Here is a 16,097-nt window from a genome sequence, read left to right as displayed (position 1 = left end):
AGAATAGAAGGAAAGATAAAGAGCTTCTTAAACAAAAACTAAAAGAGTTCATGACCACTAAATCAGTCCTATAAGAACTTCTAAAGAGAACTCTGAGTGGAAAAGAAAGATCATAAGTGAAAGTATGAAAAGTAGGAAACATAAAATAAGTAAAAGTAAATATTTCTGTAAAAAACAGTCAAGGGATTTATGAAAGGATGTAAAATATGACATCATATACCTAACACATGGTGGGAGGGGGATATGAAGAGTAAAGAATGGGTTCAACATAAGAACCCATCAACTTCATATAGATTGCTATTTGCAGAAGTTGTCATACAAACCTAATGTTAACCACGAATCAAAGCAAACCAGTAAAAGATCTGCAAAGAATCCAAGTACATCACTAAAGAAAACCAGCAAACAACAGAGAAAGTGAAAGATCAGAAAATAACTACAAGAACAAACACAAGACAAGTAATGAAACAGCAATACATATCAATAATTACTTTGAGTGTAACTGGACCAAACTCACCAATCAAAAGCCATAGGCTGACAGAATGGATAAAAAAATAAGACCCATTTCTATGCTACCTACAAGAGACTCATTTCAGACCTAAAGACACATGCAGATTGAAAGTGAGAGGATGGAGAAACATTATGCAAATAGATGTCAAAAAGAAAAAGCCAGAGTAGCAATTGTTTCATTGGGAAAAAATAGATTTTAAAACAAAGACTAGAGATTCCTGGGTGGCTCAGTGGTTTAACATCTGTCTTCAACTCAGGGCATGATCTTGGGGTCCTGAGATCAATTCTCACATCAGGTTCCCCACAGGGAGCCTGCTTCTCCTTCTGCCTGTGTCTCTGCCTCTTTGTGTCTCTCATGAATAAATAAAATCTTTAAAAAAAAAAAAAAAAAAACAGACTGGAACAAGAGACAAAGAAGGACATATATAATAATAAAGGGGACAACCCAACAAGAAGAAATAATAATCGTAAATATTTGTGCACCCAACAAGGGAGCACCCGAATACATAAAAGTTAATAACAAAGGAACTGATTGATACCAATACAATAGTAGTAGTAGACTTTAACATCCCAGTTACACTGATGCTCACATCATCCAAAAAGAAAATCAACAAGGAAACAATAGCTTTGAATGACACAATGCAACAGATGGATTTAGCATATATTTAGAACATTCTACTCTAAAACAGAATACACATACTATTCAAGTGCATGTGGAACATTCTTGAGAATAGATCACATATTAGGACACAAAACAAGTCTCAACAAATTAAAAAAGACCAAGGTCATACCATTCATCTTGTATGACTACAACACTATGAAACTTGAAATTAACCACAAGAAAAAAAACTAGAAAGAACACAAATACAAGGAGGTTAAATAACATGCTACTAAACAGTGAATGGGTCAACCAAGAAATCAAAGAAATAAATTGCATGGAAACAAATGAAAATGAAGACACAATGGTCCAAAATCTTTGAGATGCAGTAAAAGCTGTTCTAATGGGGAAGTGTACAGTAATACAGGCCTATCTCAATAAGAAAAATCTCAAATAAACAACCTAACAACCTAACCTTATGTCTGAAGGAGCTAGGAAAAAAAAAAAAAAAAACCCAAAACCATTAGAAAGAAGGAAATAATAAACACTAGGGCAAAAATAAATGATACTGAAACTAAAAATCCAATAAAACAGATCAATGAAGCCAAGAGCTATTTCTTTAAAAAATATCAACAAAATTGATGAACCTCTAGACAAAGTCATCAAAAATGAGCAGAGTCAAATAAATAAAATCACTAATGAAAGAGGAGAAATAACAACACCACAGAAATACAAACTGTAAGAATACTATGAAAAACTATATGCCAAAAAATTGGACAACCTAGAAGAAATGGATAAATTTCTAGAAACTTATAAGCTATCAAAACTGAAGCAGGAACTAGAAAATTTGAACAGAGCAATGACTAGCAAAGAAACTGAATCAAACTCCCAATAAAGTCCAGGATGAGATGGCTTCACAGGTTAATTTTACCAAACATTTAAAGAGAGTTAATACCTATTATTCTCAAACTATTAAAAAAAAAATTGAAGAGGGAAGAAAACTTCCAAATACATGCTATGAGGCCACATTACCTTGATACCAAAACTGGAAAGACCACCAAAAAAATTAATTGATTAAAATAAATTAAAAAATAAAAACACTACCGGCCAATATCTCCAGTGAATATAGATGCAGAAGCTCTCAACAAAATTCAATAATACATTGAAAAAATCATTCACCACAATCAAGTGGGATTTATTGCTTGGATGCAAGAGTGTGTCAATGTTCACAAAAATCAACATGATATCATGATATCATGTAATCAAGAAGAGAAAGGGAATCAAAAGAGAATCAAAAGGGAAAGGATAAAAATCATATTTCTAAGATGCAGAAAAAGCTTCTGACAAAGTATAACATCCATTTATGATAAAACACCCCAAGCAAAGTATGTTTAGAGGGAACATACCTCAACATAGTAAAGCCCATATATGAAAAACCTACAACTAACATCATACTCAATGGAAAAAAAATGGAGACCTTCTCTCCCTGAGGTCAGGAACAAGGCAAGGATGTCCACTATCACCACTTTTATTCAATGTAGTACTGGAAATCCTAGCCACAACAATCAGACAAGAAATAAAAGGTATCCAGTTTGTAAGAAAGAAGTAAAACTTTCACTATTTGCAGATAACATGATACTATATACAGAAAGCTCTAAAGACAAAAAACAAACAACAACAACAAAAAAAAACAAAAAAAAAAACACCAAAACAAAAACAAAAACATACTGGAACTGATAAATGAATTAAGTCACAGGATGCAAAAATCATTGAACAGAAATCTGTTTCCTTTCTGTACACTAATAATGAAGCAGCAAAAATAGAAATTAACAATCATGTCTACAACTGCACCAAAGATAATAAAGTATCTACGAATAAACCTAGCCAAGGAGGGGGAAGACTTACACTCTGGAAACTATAAATCACTGATAAACAAATTGAAGATGACTCCAAGTAAGAAAAAGACATTCCATGCTCATGGACTGTAAGAACAAATGTTAAAATGTTTATACTACCCAAAGCAATCTATAGACTAATGAAATCTCTATCAAAGTACCAAAAACAGGGTGCCTAAGTGGCATAGTCAAGTGTCAGACTCTTGGTTTTGGCTCAGGTCATAATCTCAGGGTCATGGGATCGAGCCCCACATCACACTCCATGCTCAACACATAGTCCACTTGAGATTCTCTCTTCCCCTCTCTCTGCTCCTCTTGCTTATACTCATTCACCCTCAAATAAATAAATCTTAAAAAAACAAAACATACACATACACAACAAAAGCGTTTTTCACAGTACCAGAAGAAAATTCTAAAATTTCTATGGAACCACAAAAGACCCTGAATACCCAAAGCAATCCTAAAACAAACAAACAAACAAAAACTAGAAGTACCATAGTTCCAGACATCAAGTTATATTACAAAGCTATAGTGATCAAAACAGTACAGTATTGGCAAAAAATAGACACACTGAGATCAATAAAACAAAATAGAGGGCTCAGTCCAGAACCTGTAAACCAGGGAAAATTTATGACATAGATATACTAAACCTGAGCAAAGTGGTCCAGAGCAGGCATCACAAAAATATCAATTCCTTCCCTGTTACTGTTACTAAAGGGGTGGTGAATCACTATCACCAATACATAACGTCTGTAATGGGTCGCTATGCTCAACTTGTATCAAATTAAAATCAAATTCCTTCTTCCAAATAAGCAGGCTTTCTGAAATTTCAGATAAACCATGACCAAACAACTGAGACTGTAGGCAACTTAGGAATTCAATAAACTTAGGGGCCCCTGAGTGACTCAGTCGGTTAAGTATTCCACCCTTGATTTTGGTTCAGGTCATGATCTGAGATCAAGCCCCAAGGCAGGCTCCATGCTCAGCAGGGAGTCTTCTTGAGATTCTCACTCGCTCATGCTCTCTCTCTGCCCCTCCTCCCACTCACGTGTGGGTGTGTTCTCTAAAATAAATAAATCTTTAAAAAAAATTACATAAACTCAATGCCTGTTGTAGCCCCCAGACCAAGAGAACACAATGAAAATTAACATCCCTCCGTTACTATCTCATCATAGATCCAGGATGTATTTAGAATCTCTGGGTACTGCTTAAGTGATCAAGAAATGGAAGTCTGAATCAGCATCAAGCAAATTTTCACTAATTCAACTCTCTACAATAAGCACAGAATCTGTGGCCTGTGATGGTTTGTCCTCTCCCTTCCCCAGGATATATGAAAATACCTAAGAGGTGAACCAGTGCTATTGGAGGGAATTGAATTGAAGACATCAATAAAGAATAAGTTGGGTTTGTTTTGTTTTAGTACCATTTGATAAGTATCTGTGCTGAAAATATGGGAATCCTAACTGCAAGATTCCAGAAACGGAATGTGCTTCTTCCCCAAGGTACTGGAATCCATTTCAACCCAATGATTCTATCACTTGACTCCATATGGAGTCTGAAAAATGCCTTTCTGTTTCCCATGTGTAGAATGAAAGCCTAAGATTTACTCAATGCACACAGAAAAACTTTTAATTTCAAAATTATACAATGAATTTATATTCATGGCAAATGTTCTTTAGAGAAACTTTATGCTGTTTTTTTTTTGGGCAGTAAGATGTCAATACACAATGAAAGCCTACCATAAGTCAAGGAGGAATAAATGTTTTTATTCAACTACGAATGTTGATTAGAATTACCAGAGGTTATAATTTAATTTGGCAAAACATCAAATTATCAATGATATAAGACAAGCTTCCTATGTTTCACCTGAAAAGAACTTAAAAATAAGACAAGTTTCGAAATACAGTTGCATTAGTTTAGACATCATCGTGGGGTATCATGGTTCCCCCAAAAAAGTTAGAAAAGCCAAAACATCTCTAACCTGATGTAGCTCAAGAATATCCAGTCTTTCCTAACTTCTCTCCTAAAGGGACCTAACAATTCCTTAACACACCCTAAAAACACTTCTAAAACAGCCCATTGACATTTCATTACACCACATGTGCTTCTTTGAGACATGAACCCTCCACGGTGAACACCCATGTCTCACATCCCTCCTACCTGGCACCCAGTTCCATTCCTGGCCCAGAGGACAGAAGCCAAGAAAAGCCTACGTGGGGCCAAAGATACGTGTTAAGTCCCTATGGTGAAAAACAGGGCTCAGGACAAGTACACAAAGCTCAAAACTGGCCTGACAAACATTTTTAAAACTCAGAAACTAGTTTCTTCATGCTATTGACAAAAAATATAGGTGTATTTAAAGAAAAATAATCTTCAAACTGCATGAATTTTTTGTTTAAATGATCTAGTCTCCTCCTCCCACCCCACAAACATCAGATATGCCACAAGTGCTATAGACAACAGGCTGCTTTTTCACTGTACATGAATCAAAAGGGTTTATTTTAACGGACCAGGAATCAACATGGTAGGGCTACAAGAGACCTCAGACATCTACCAGGCCAACCCTTTCACATCTGGGTGTCCAAGATTTTTCCACCAAAGTCACACTGGCTGATCCAAGGCAGAATTTGCAATTACCTTGTTCACAGGAGAGGGCTCCGCTTCCCAGAGCAGCCTCCTCCACAAGAGACCAGGAGTTATTTTTATGTTGATACTGTTTACCAGCTCTCCCCAGCCATGCCATTTCTTAAATATGGCCCAATACATCTTAAAGTTCATGAACAAATCTTTCTTTTATTTTCGTAAGTATAAAATATTATCAGATACTTAACTCCAAATAACTAATTACACCAAAATATTAACTTATTGTTTCACCTTATTAAAAGGAACATTGGTATGCAATACAAAATATTGCACTTGATTATTTTCCCCATATGCAGTTTTCCGATGTTGTAATACACAGGAAACACTTCAGAATACCTTAACATTCTAAAGTGTGCAACCTACAAGACACTCTAAAGTGTGCACCTTACAAAACAAAGAATTACTGAATAATCAACACCTGAAAGCAAATTTGCACAACTACGTCTGCAACATTTTTGATTACTTATAATAATTGCTAATACATCTCTCAGCTTCCTCCACCCTTCCCTGAAGCAAGCAAAAAAATCTTACTTACCAAAAACATAGAACCATATTCAAAGGTCTCATTCATAATTTCCTTTTTTAGCTCTTGTTTTTCCATAGGTATCCCATTTTCTTTTTCACCCTTCTTTTCAGGGCTAATCCTATCAATGCTGGAGGCATATGTTATTTCCAAACATTCTGTGCTTTCCATTTTAACAGGGAGTATGTCTTTAATCTTCTGGAAAAAGGGAGCCACGGACCCGGTCTCACATGCTGAATTAGAACTTGCTTTGTCAACATCTTCCTGATTCGATTTCATGGCAGATGTTGTTCTTGGAACCTTGTGTGAAGCATTTTTAGAATGAGTTGTAACATGTACAGCCTGGCTAGTAATGAGTTTATTAAATTGCTGCTTATGCGTCTTGTTAATTAGGATTTCTGCTTTTGTATCTGCATTCAAGTCAGACCTTGGGGTTTTGCTCAAAGTTGTCAACTGTCTTGAAGAGAGAGATGAGGGTGGTGAGGCACTGGTTAACTGAGGACTGGGGGTGACCTTTGATAATGCAGGGTCTTTGGACTGCAGCACTGGTCTAGACACAACTTTTGCTTTGACATTCTTGAAGTTTGGTCTTGGGTAACTTACAATTTCAGTTTTTCTAACTTTGCTCCCTATAGGGGTATTTATTTTAGATGTCAATTTTCCTAGATTAGGCTTAGACGTGGTCATCGGTGCCCCCTTCAAGTTTGGTAAATTTCTAAGCTCTCGATGACTCTTCTCCACTTTACTACATTTCTTGGTCGCTTCAATAGGTGAAATAGAAAAGGTTGCATTTGGGGAATCTAGGATTGGCGTTGACATGCGATTTGTGTGATTTGTGCTAATGACCATATCATTTGCATCCCAACTCAATTCAACTGATGAAGCCATCTTTTGTCCTGGTGGGCTACTCAAGATCAGTTCTGTGGTACGATTTTGGGTTTCCAAATCCTTTTCATTAGAGGCATTTTGTGTGTCTTCAGCCACAGTGACTTTGTGTTCTGGGTTCAGCAGTTGGGCTTCATTTTTATCAAAAGCTGGCACCAGTAAAGGGCATTCATCATCCCTAAGAGAATTGGACACTGTTTCTCTTAGATTTTGGCCCATTTCCTTTTGCCCATATGAGCTCTGTGAATGTGTCTCACTATTTGGTTCATCTTTAGATAAACAAAAGAACTCTTGTAATACAGACCCATTGGGAACATCCATGCCCTCAGAAACTGGTGTTTGAGCTTGTATCTCTTTTTCTCCAACCACTCTTCGCTGTGACCCATCTGTGTAGTCACTGGTGACCTGTCCTGACGAATACTGACACTGATTGCCAGTATCTGGAACACCACTATCAGTTTGCATCACATCAGAAAACACTGAGTAAGTTGTGTCTTGGGCCTCTGCTGCTGGGGCTTGTGTGTTTTCAAAGCGGTCTTGATCATAATTCATTTCTCTCACATGTACCTCAGCAGATTGGGAAGATGTATGAATGGAACAGGATAAAGATGGATTTCCACTCCTTGTGCTGGTTGGCTGCAGATTTCCAGGGGTATGCAAAGACTGATCCTTTCCAATGGCACGACGTGTTATAAAGGTGCAGTTAACATTATCCACTGTCATGTCAAATGTTTGGTTTAGCTCCAAGGCAGCAGGACAGTCTGTGTAGTACAAATCCTCGTTGTTGGGTTTCCACACGAAAGGCAGAGCTGTCTCAGCACTCTGGTCCTGAAAGGATTCTAGGGAATGACAACTGTTAGACAGGTACTTGGGCTCCTCTGTGCTTACAACATGTGCGCAAGACTGAAGTGTGGAATCTTTATGGAGATCTAACACCTCCCTACCAATCAACTCACTTGAAGACTTCTGGCAATCAAGTACTTCCAAACACGGAGGGGTTAAAGCAACATTTTTGTCAATGTCCACAGCAGAGTTGGTTTCATAATCAACCACCATGTCATCAGGCTTGGCGGAATTCCAATTCACATTACTGGCTGAAGAGTTTTGTGTATGTGGGGATTTTGGGTTGAATGCATATGTGTTTCCGTTTTTGTCACTCATAAATAAGGAATGCAGTTCATCTTCTGTCTTCTCATCTGAATTATCATCATTCATCCTGAATATTAACTTTAAACCTCTGCCATTTTATTCTCTTCGTTAAATCCTTTCAAATGAAAGGCAAGAAAAAATTGTCCATCTCCTAAGTTTTAGCACAGTTCAAAGTTTCTAAGATGCTTTGAAGTTATAATGATTTGCTGTTCCCTGGAAGAAACAAAATGATCAATTCAAGTAAGTATTATTAAAATTAGTAAGTCACTGCTTGATTTCAATCACTTTATTTTTACATTTGGAACCTATACCTGTGGATAGAGGTAAAAAAATATCTTTAGCTCAGTATCACCTCCTTTCAAAGATGCTTTTTTATGTGAGGAAATGGGGCAGAAGACAGAAACACTGCTAAAATTGTACCATGACTGACTTTACATCTGAGATACCTCCCCTCCCCATATTCTCATTGTCAGAAGAGAGAAGAAAATCTCACAAGAGCCTTTCCTTCTCGTTGGTTAACCATTGATCCTAATTTGCTGAGGACAGTTCCAATTTATGCTTGTTGTCCCAACATAATTATAATAATATCCTTTCCATTTTCAGAAGGGTTCCTTATTGTGTCCATAAAGGGTGATTACCAGACAGACCTATCAAACACAGCAAATGAGCTGAAGATCAATGAAGATTTAGGGCATTTCTCTTTCCCTGCTTTCATTTCTTAAACATACTTCAGAGTTGAAAAAAAAAGTTGTTAATTCTTAATAGTTAAAGTGGTACCTGTCGGAAGTCCCTAAACGTGTTAAATTGCATGACACAGGATTTCTACTCTGAAGTATCTACTAAAGAGAAATGAAAACTTATGCCTACACAAACACTTGTACAAATGTACAGGATTAATAGAAGCATTAGTCATAATAGCTAAGTAGAAGTCAATGTCAATTAACTGGTAAATAAAAAAAAAGACTGGTAAATACCAAAACGTTGATACCCATTCAACAGAATAAAACAATCAGCAAAAGAAAAAATGGAGTATTGACACAGCCACAACATGCATAGTGTTACAAATCAAAAATATTATACTAAGTGAAAAGCCAGTGGTAGACAACTACTTATTATATATTATATTTACATGAAATGTCCAGAATAGGAAAATCTATAGAGACAAAATAGATCAGTGATTCTCTAGAACTAAGAAAGGGTAAGAGGGAAAGGAATGAGCAGCAACTGTTAATCAGGATGGTGTTTCTTCTGAGAGTCATGAAAATGTTCTAAAGACTATGATGATAGTTGCACAATACTATATATACCACTTAAAACTACTGAATTGAACACACAAAAGATCATTAAAAACAACCCACTAAAGCTTTCCAATCCAAAGATTTCTGCTAATAACTAAGTTTATTATGCTTTTGGCCAAAGTTACGTGCTTAAAAAATGCATTCGATCAAAGACCCAATGTTCAAGAGAGGACTGCAAGTAAGTCACAGAGATATACATTCACTTGAGTTGAATTTCTAATCCTGGTATTAAGGGTCAATCAGATGTCGCTGTTCTGACCTAAAGAAATAAAATATACATGGGGGGGGGGTGACATTCCGTGACCTGTAAATTTGTGAATTAAGAGATCTCATTTTTCCATTTTGTAATCCTCTCTGTAATCAAACTTCAGTGACCTAAATACAACCAGAATTGGAACCATGGAAGAACTGAAAGGATCAGTATCTTTGCTAACAGTACTCTGTGTGTTTCTGGCCATGTATCCTGAAATCAGTTTCTACTGTGGGGAGAAAGAAAGGCTGCAATGTTCAGCGCAATAGCATGCATGTGTGCGTATACAAGCACATACACATGCACACACTCAAAAGGACATTCTGAATCCTAAAATAAGGCCTATATGATTTATACATACTGATGGGAAATATAAATTTCTGTTTTTCCACCATTAGGTTTTGTTTATTTTGTTTTTTGTTTAAGATTTTACTTCTTTGAGAGGGAGAGGGAGCCAGACTGGGGCTCAACCCCAGGACTCTAGCATCATGACCTGTACTGAAGGCAGATACTTAGCCAACTGAGCCACCCAGGGACCCCTTCCACCACAGTTCTGAAGTCAATAAATTCACTGAAGTAATAGTTGTTTGGCTAATACCCTAATAAAAGTTTTGCTAAGATGCATTAATTATGGGGAGTAGGAAATATGTTCAAGCTAAATATTTATTTTTTTAAAGATTTTTTTATTTTATTTATTCATAGAGACACAGAAAGAGAGAGAGAGGCAGAGACACAGGCAGAGGGAGAAGCAGGCTCCATGCAGGGAGCCTGACGTGGGACTCGATCTGGATCCCAGGTCTCCAGGATCACGCCCCGGGCTGCAGGCGGCGCTAAACCGCTGCACCACCGGGGCTGCCCTCAAGCTAAATATTTAAACGAAGAAGTATATTTATTCACCTTTAGACTTACGTGTGTGGACTATAATTTCAAAAAGCAGTAAATACATTATAACTGTCTGTTTCCATGAAGGTCAATATTCATTTAAGAGATTCTAGTAGTAGAAAATATAAGCACTGTAAACAACAGCTTTTAATGTAATTCAAAGAAATTGTTTGTCTACATAAACACAATCATTAGATTCAATTAAGGAGTTTTACTGAGTTCCTTCTTCCAAAGTACGTAGAAAATTATTTTTTTAAAAAACTCTGATAAAAACCGAATAAATTATTCATATGTCAAGGCATTTCAAGTTACTTTTGAAATAAATGCATAATAGAATACAAATGTATAATAGGACACAGACATTCTATACTTAGTTTTTCCCCAGTTTTTCTCCTTTATAAATAACACTAAACATACTTGCAATCTTTGACTACCTATGATTATTTCCTTTTGAACAACTTCCTAAAAATATAAGCATGTACCAAGGCAGGGCAGCTCAGGTGGCTCAGCTTAGTGCCGCCTTCAGCCCAGGGCCTGATCCTGGGGACCCAGGATCGAGTCCCACTTCGGGCTCCCTGCATGAAGCCTGTTTCTCCCTTTGCCTGTGTCTCTGCCTCTCTCTCTGTCTCTCATGAATAAAAAAAAAAAAAATCCTTAAAAAAAAAAAAAAACATGTATCAAGGCAAAGAATGTGATTTTTTTTAAGAGTCTTGATACAGTTCGCCAAGTTGTTAGATGGAAGGGGGGAGATTCTTTATTAAAAAAATATTCATATATATATGTATATATGAATACATATATATATGAAACAGATAAAGGACCTGAGTTTTACTTTTAAAGTTCATGTATTTTATTCAGCATTTTCCCCCAAATATTTTTCCAAGTCATTATACTATAAAAACATTTCTAATGGTTGTTAAATTTCACTAAAGTTTAAATGTTTTACATTTATAAGTTAGTAGTTTATGAAGTGTAATGAAAAAACCCATCAACCATTCTAATCTTCACATGACTGCTTAATATATTTGTTGTTTTGTTGTATTTTTTTTAAATTCACAAACAACCAAACTAAGTGAACAAAGCTATATAAAACACACACACACACACACACACACACACAATGCATTGAGAAGTACTTCAGGAGAGTTTTGATAGGAAATGAATTTACAGAAGTATTTTCTACCTTTGTAGCTAAGAGTAAAGAATTTGCTGTACAAAGATTTGGATACTAAAAATTTCTTAAGTTTATCAGTTATAGAATTAGTTGGAAGATAAACTTTCTCTAAAGAAAACAAAAATTTCAAGTCATCACTACGAAGATAAATCCATGGTCAGGAAAGGATTCCCTCAGGAATTCTTTTTTTTTTTTTTTTTAATTTTTTTATTTATTTATGATAGTCACAGAGAGATAGAGAGAGAGGCAGAGACACAGGCAGAGGAAGAAGCAGGCTCCATGCACCGGGAGCCCGACGTGGGATTCGATCCCGGGTCTCCAGGATCGCGCCCTGGGCCAAAGGCAGGCGCCAAACCGCTGCGCCACCCAGAGATCCCTCCCTCAGGAATTCTATCAAAAAAGCTGAAAGCTATTTTGCCTGAAGGCCAATTTCATTCCTTCCCTCCCACTTAAAGAACAGTACCCTAAATTTCTACTACATGCTGGACTCATGTTCTGTGATAATCTCACCTGATCCATGAATTTGTGTCTTTGTATTTCTATAACTCCAATGTCATTTGTGACACCTTCAAAGTTACTATTTGGGCAATGTTTATTATTAAGCAAAATCAAAAGTTAAAAAAAGGCAAAAAGGTTGAAATAAATTATTCTCCCTAAAGAGTTCATTTCTCAAGTTGTCTTTCAGCAGCATTATCTATCAAAACAAACAGAATGGTCAAGTTTCCTTTTTAAGAATGCCATTTGGGAAAATAAAGAGATCTTTCTCAAAGAACATTTTGGATGAGGGAGAATAAATACCCTACCTACTAAGATCTGAGAATATGATAGGCTAGCTCCTCTTGATTCAAGAGGAGTAAGGTTACCAAAATATATATTTTTATAATGATTTATAAGGTTAAAAACTATTTGTACTAAAAGAAAAGGTCAATGAAAATAACAGTGTAAGATTTGAGCTATTTCAATACTTTTGGAAAGCATAAGATTACTTTCTAAATCTTAGTTTAAGAACAATGATTGTTTTCCAAAGGTAGAAATTCCATTTTTATTACACTGAACAGATACACCTAAAAAGACCATTTATATAAATGATATCCTTGTGATTCAATTGAACTCCTTCTATTAATACTAGAAGATATTTTAAATATCTAATTCAAAAAAATCTAATTCAAACATCTTACAAATAAGAAAACCATCTGTACGACAGAAACTACAGGACTCCGTCAAATGGGTTGCTAGAACACTACTACTACGTTATGCAATAATTATGTTTCTTATTTGCCAACTGAACTATAAACTCAGTAGAGGCTTATACATCAATACATATCTTCTACATCTTCCCATTACCTATAATATCTAACCTGGTAATTTGAACTTAGTACAGATAAACTTGCTACCTCATATGGTAATTAAGAAAGGAGGTTTCCAGAAGTCATATACAGAAACTAGTTTCATTACTTTGTAACCATAAAGAACTTTAATTTTACTCCTTATTTATGTCTACATATGGCATACCAGCCTTAAGATTTGAATATAGTTATAATTTACAGCTTTCAAAACATGCAATCATGTCAGCTCTTATAGTTTCTATGAACTCACGAATCCTACCACTAAAGCTCCCTAGGCTTCAAAACCCAAAATATATCTGGTCTTGAACTTATTTTAGAACAACAAAAAAGACGATCTATGTACAATATCTGAGCTACCCATTTTATTTTATTCGAAAGTGAAAAATAAAGAAGTTGAACAAAAAATCATCAGCATGTGTTGCTGACATACTCATAAATCTCTCCTGTTGAAACCATTTAAGGTACTAAAAATTTTACCCTTAAGCCTCATTATAGTATCATTTTTCACAGTTTCAGCTGGAATTCTTAAGTTAGCTCCTGCAACCTACCTTTTCACAAACTCGACCTCCTCCAGTAGAGTTTAGTAAAGCACATCTTACCCCTCAGAACCAAGAACAAGCATACCAAATAGTCCATTTCCTAAGAGCAGGAGGGTTTCTGGTGAGGCCATTTAAACAGGAGGATGGCTAGCATTGGTTTAATGGATTTCAAAATGAAGGCTATGGAAGTGTCACAGCACAGCTGGCTTTACACACAACTGGACCTTTTGTGGAGAAAATGCAGATGGATTCAGTAGGTCTGGGTTGAGGCTTGAGATTCTGCATTTCTCTCCATCTCCTTGGTGATGGAGAAGCTCTAAATCCATGGACCACTGTTGGAGCAAGGAGGATGTAGCAGAGCCTTGAGGAAAAAATGTTCATCTAGACAAGCCAGTCAATATGCTCTCTGTGGGCTTTCAGAGCCAATTACCTCCACACCCAACTGTAAAACTTGTTACTCTGAAGATAGGCTTTCCTTACCTCTGAACCCTAATGTAGGCTTTTATACTTTCATCTCTGAGCATGAATACTCCCATTCATAGAAAACTGGAAATTTGTACAGTCATGGAGAATGTTGCTTCTAAATCCATCTGCAGAGGAAGTTCAATTGGTATAATTCTTCTGCCCTGTTCTGTCCCTTTACTTGCTCCACCCAGGAGAAATAGAGTGGATTAGTAGATTAGGTAAATTTGGGAAGACCTAGCTGGGCAAGGACTGGGGTGAGGGGAGTGTCCTTCAACCCTAGGCACTAATTTTTTTTTAAAGATTTTATTTATTTATTCATGAGAGACACAGAGAAAGAGAGGCAGAGACACAGGCAGAGGGAGAAGCAGGCTCCATGCAGGGAGCCCGATGTGGGACTCGATCCCAGAATTCCAGGATTCCGGATCTAAGCCAAAGGCAGACACTCAACCACTGAGCCACCCAGGCATCCCTCAGGCACTAAATTTAAGACAATAACTAACTGTGCCCCTTTGAGCCATATTGGAGCCTGAGGCAAAGAGAAAAGTCAGAATACCAACCCTCCTTGTAAAAGTATATATTTCATTATTATAAACAGAATTGATGGAAAAATCCATAATGTGTTAAGTATTACTTATCTTGATCACTGAAGGTTTCCTGGGACCCCTCACATTTGACTTGAGGCCAGGCCCTCACTCACCTGATCCTACCTTAGTCCCAATCCTGCTACCCCACAGTACAAACTCTCCCCTCCTCCCCCCGAGCAGGCCCTGTCCCTATGGCAGAGGGGTACATGCGAGACCTGCCCTACTGCTGCTCTACAGTCATGCCTAAGTGGGTCTTTCAAACACAGTCCAGCCCATCAAACTACTTTTCATCTATAATTTGTCTATAATTGTGGCTAAAATTCTATAGTTATAGAATCTGCAATTATAATTCATCTACAATCTCATCCGTAATAATTTATGGGCCTTATTCTTTTTGTTTCTCAAACGTTCATAACCAGAAGAAAAAAAAAAAGGCACGAACACTACTCTTAAGTCAACAGCCAATCCTGAACATGTACTGACCACAGCCCTGGAAGCCAGAGCCCTGGTGAGCCAGCCACACCCCTCAGGTGTAGGATCATGGAGGAGGTCCATGGAATCATCCAGAAAGGACTGCAGTGGCTGCAGCAACCCAAGGAAGCATATGGGGTTTTGGGAAGTGACTTTTCACAAATTGTTAAAATATTTTCTCCTGAAACAACCAATTCAGCCACTCCTAATAGCATTCTCGAAAAGGGGTTATTCTTGGGCAGCCCGTTGGCTCAGCAGTTTAGCGCAGCCTTCAGCCCAGGGCGTGATCCTGGAGACCCTGGATCGAGTCCCATGTTGGGCTCCCTGCATGGAGCCTGTTTCTCCCTCTGTGTCTCTGCCTCTCTCTCTCTCTCTCTCTCTGTATCTCTCATGAATAAATAAAATCTTTAAAAAAAAAAGGAAAGGGAAAGGGAAAGGGAAAGGGGTTATTCTTCATTGGGCCCTCTCAGTACTGTAAAGACATTAACTGAAGGAACAAACCAGGAGAAATCAACAAGGAGTAACACCTACAGGAGCAAAACACACGTAGAGTAATCCAGGCCTTTGCCATGAGCAACGTAGATGGCACTTTGGCTCAAAGCACAGGTCAGGTGTTTTTACATATTGGTGGTTTGCCACCTATATCTGGCTAATCCAGCTCACTTTTTTCAGTGAGGAGGATGGTTTTATTTTTTTATTTTATTTTATTTTTTTTTTTTTTAGGAGGATGGTTTTAAATAGCACAGATTGAGAACCTTAAGGAGGAGCTTAAGACCATACATCCTTTTGATCTGAGTAGGAAACTCTAGCTCATGGCAACTCTATCGGTAGGTGGTGTGGCCCGTTCCATGGAAGGAACACTGCACAAGTCTGTAACTCAAAGAAAAC

General features: G+C 37.1%; 1 protein-coding gene across 3 annotated transcripts in view; it reads right to left on the bottom strand.

Moving 5' to 3' along the window:
- Positions 1–16,097, bottom strand: part of MTUS1 (microtubule associated scaffold protein 1) — a 168,044-nt gene that overhangs the window by 108,618 nt on the left and 43,329 nt on the right. For all 3 annotated transcript variants that reach the window (XM_041753070.1, XM_041753067.1, XM_041753068.1), the window contains exon 2: positions 6,179–8,413. In XM_041753070.1, coding sequence (XP_041609004.1) covers positions 6,179–8,266 — 2,088 coding nt within the window. In that variant the 5' untranslated portion in view covers positions 8,267–8,413. The remainder of the gene's footprint in view (positions 1–6,178; positions 8,414–16,097) is intronic.

Source organism: Vulpes lagopus, chromosome 4, assembly GCF_018345385.1.
Source record: "Vulpes lagopus strain Blue_001 chromosome 4, ASM1834538v1, whole genome shotgun sequence".
NCBI classification, from domain to species: Eukaryota; Metazoa; Chordata; class Mammalia; order Carnivora; family Canidae; genus Vulpes; species Vulpes lagopus.
The sequence above is the reverse complement of the archived record's forward strand: the minus strand, read 5'-3'. Positions and strand labels throughout refer to the sequence as shown.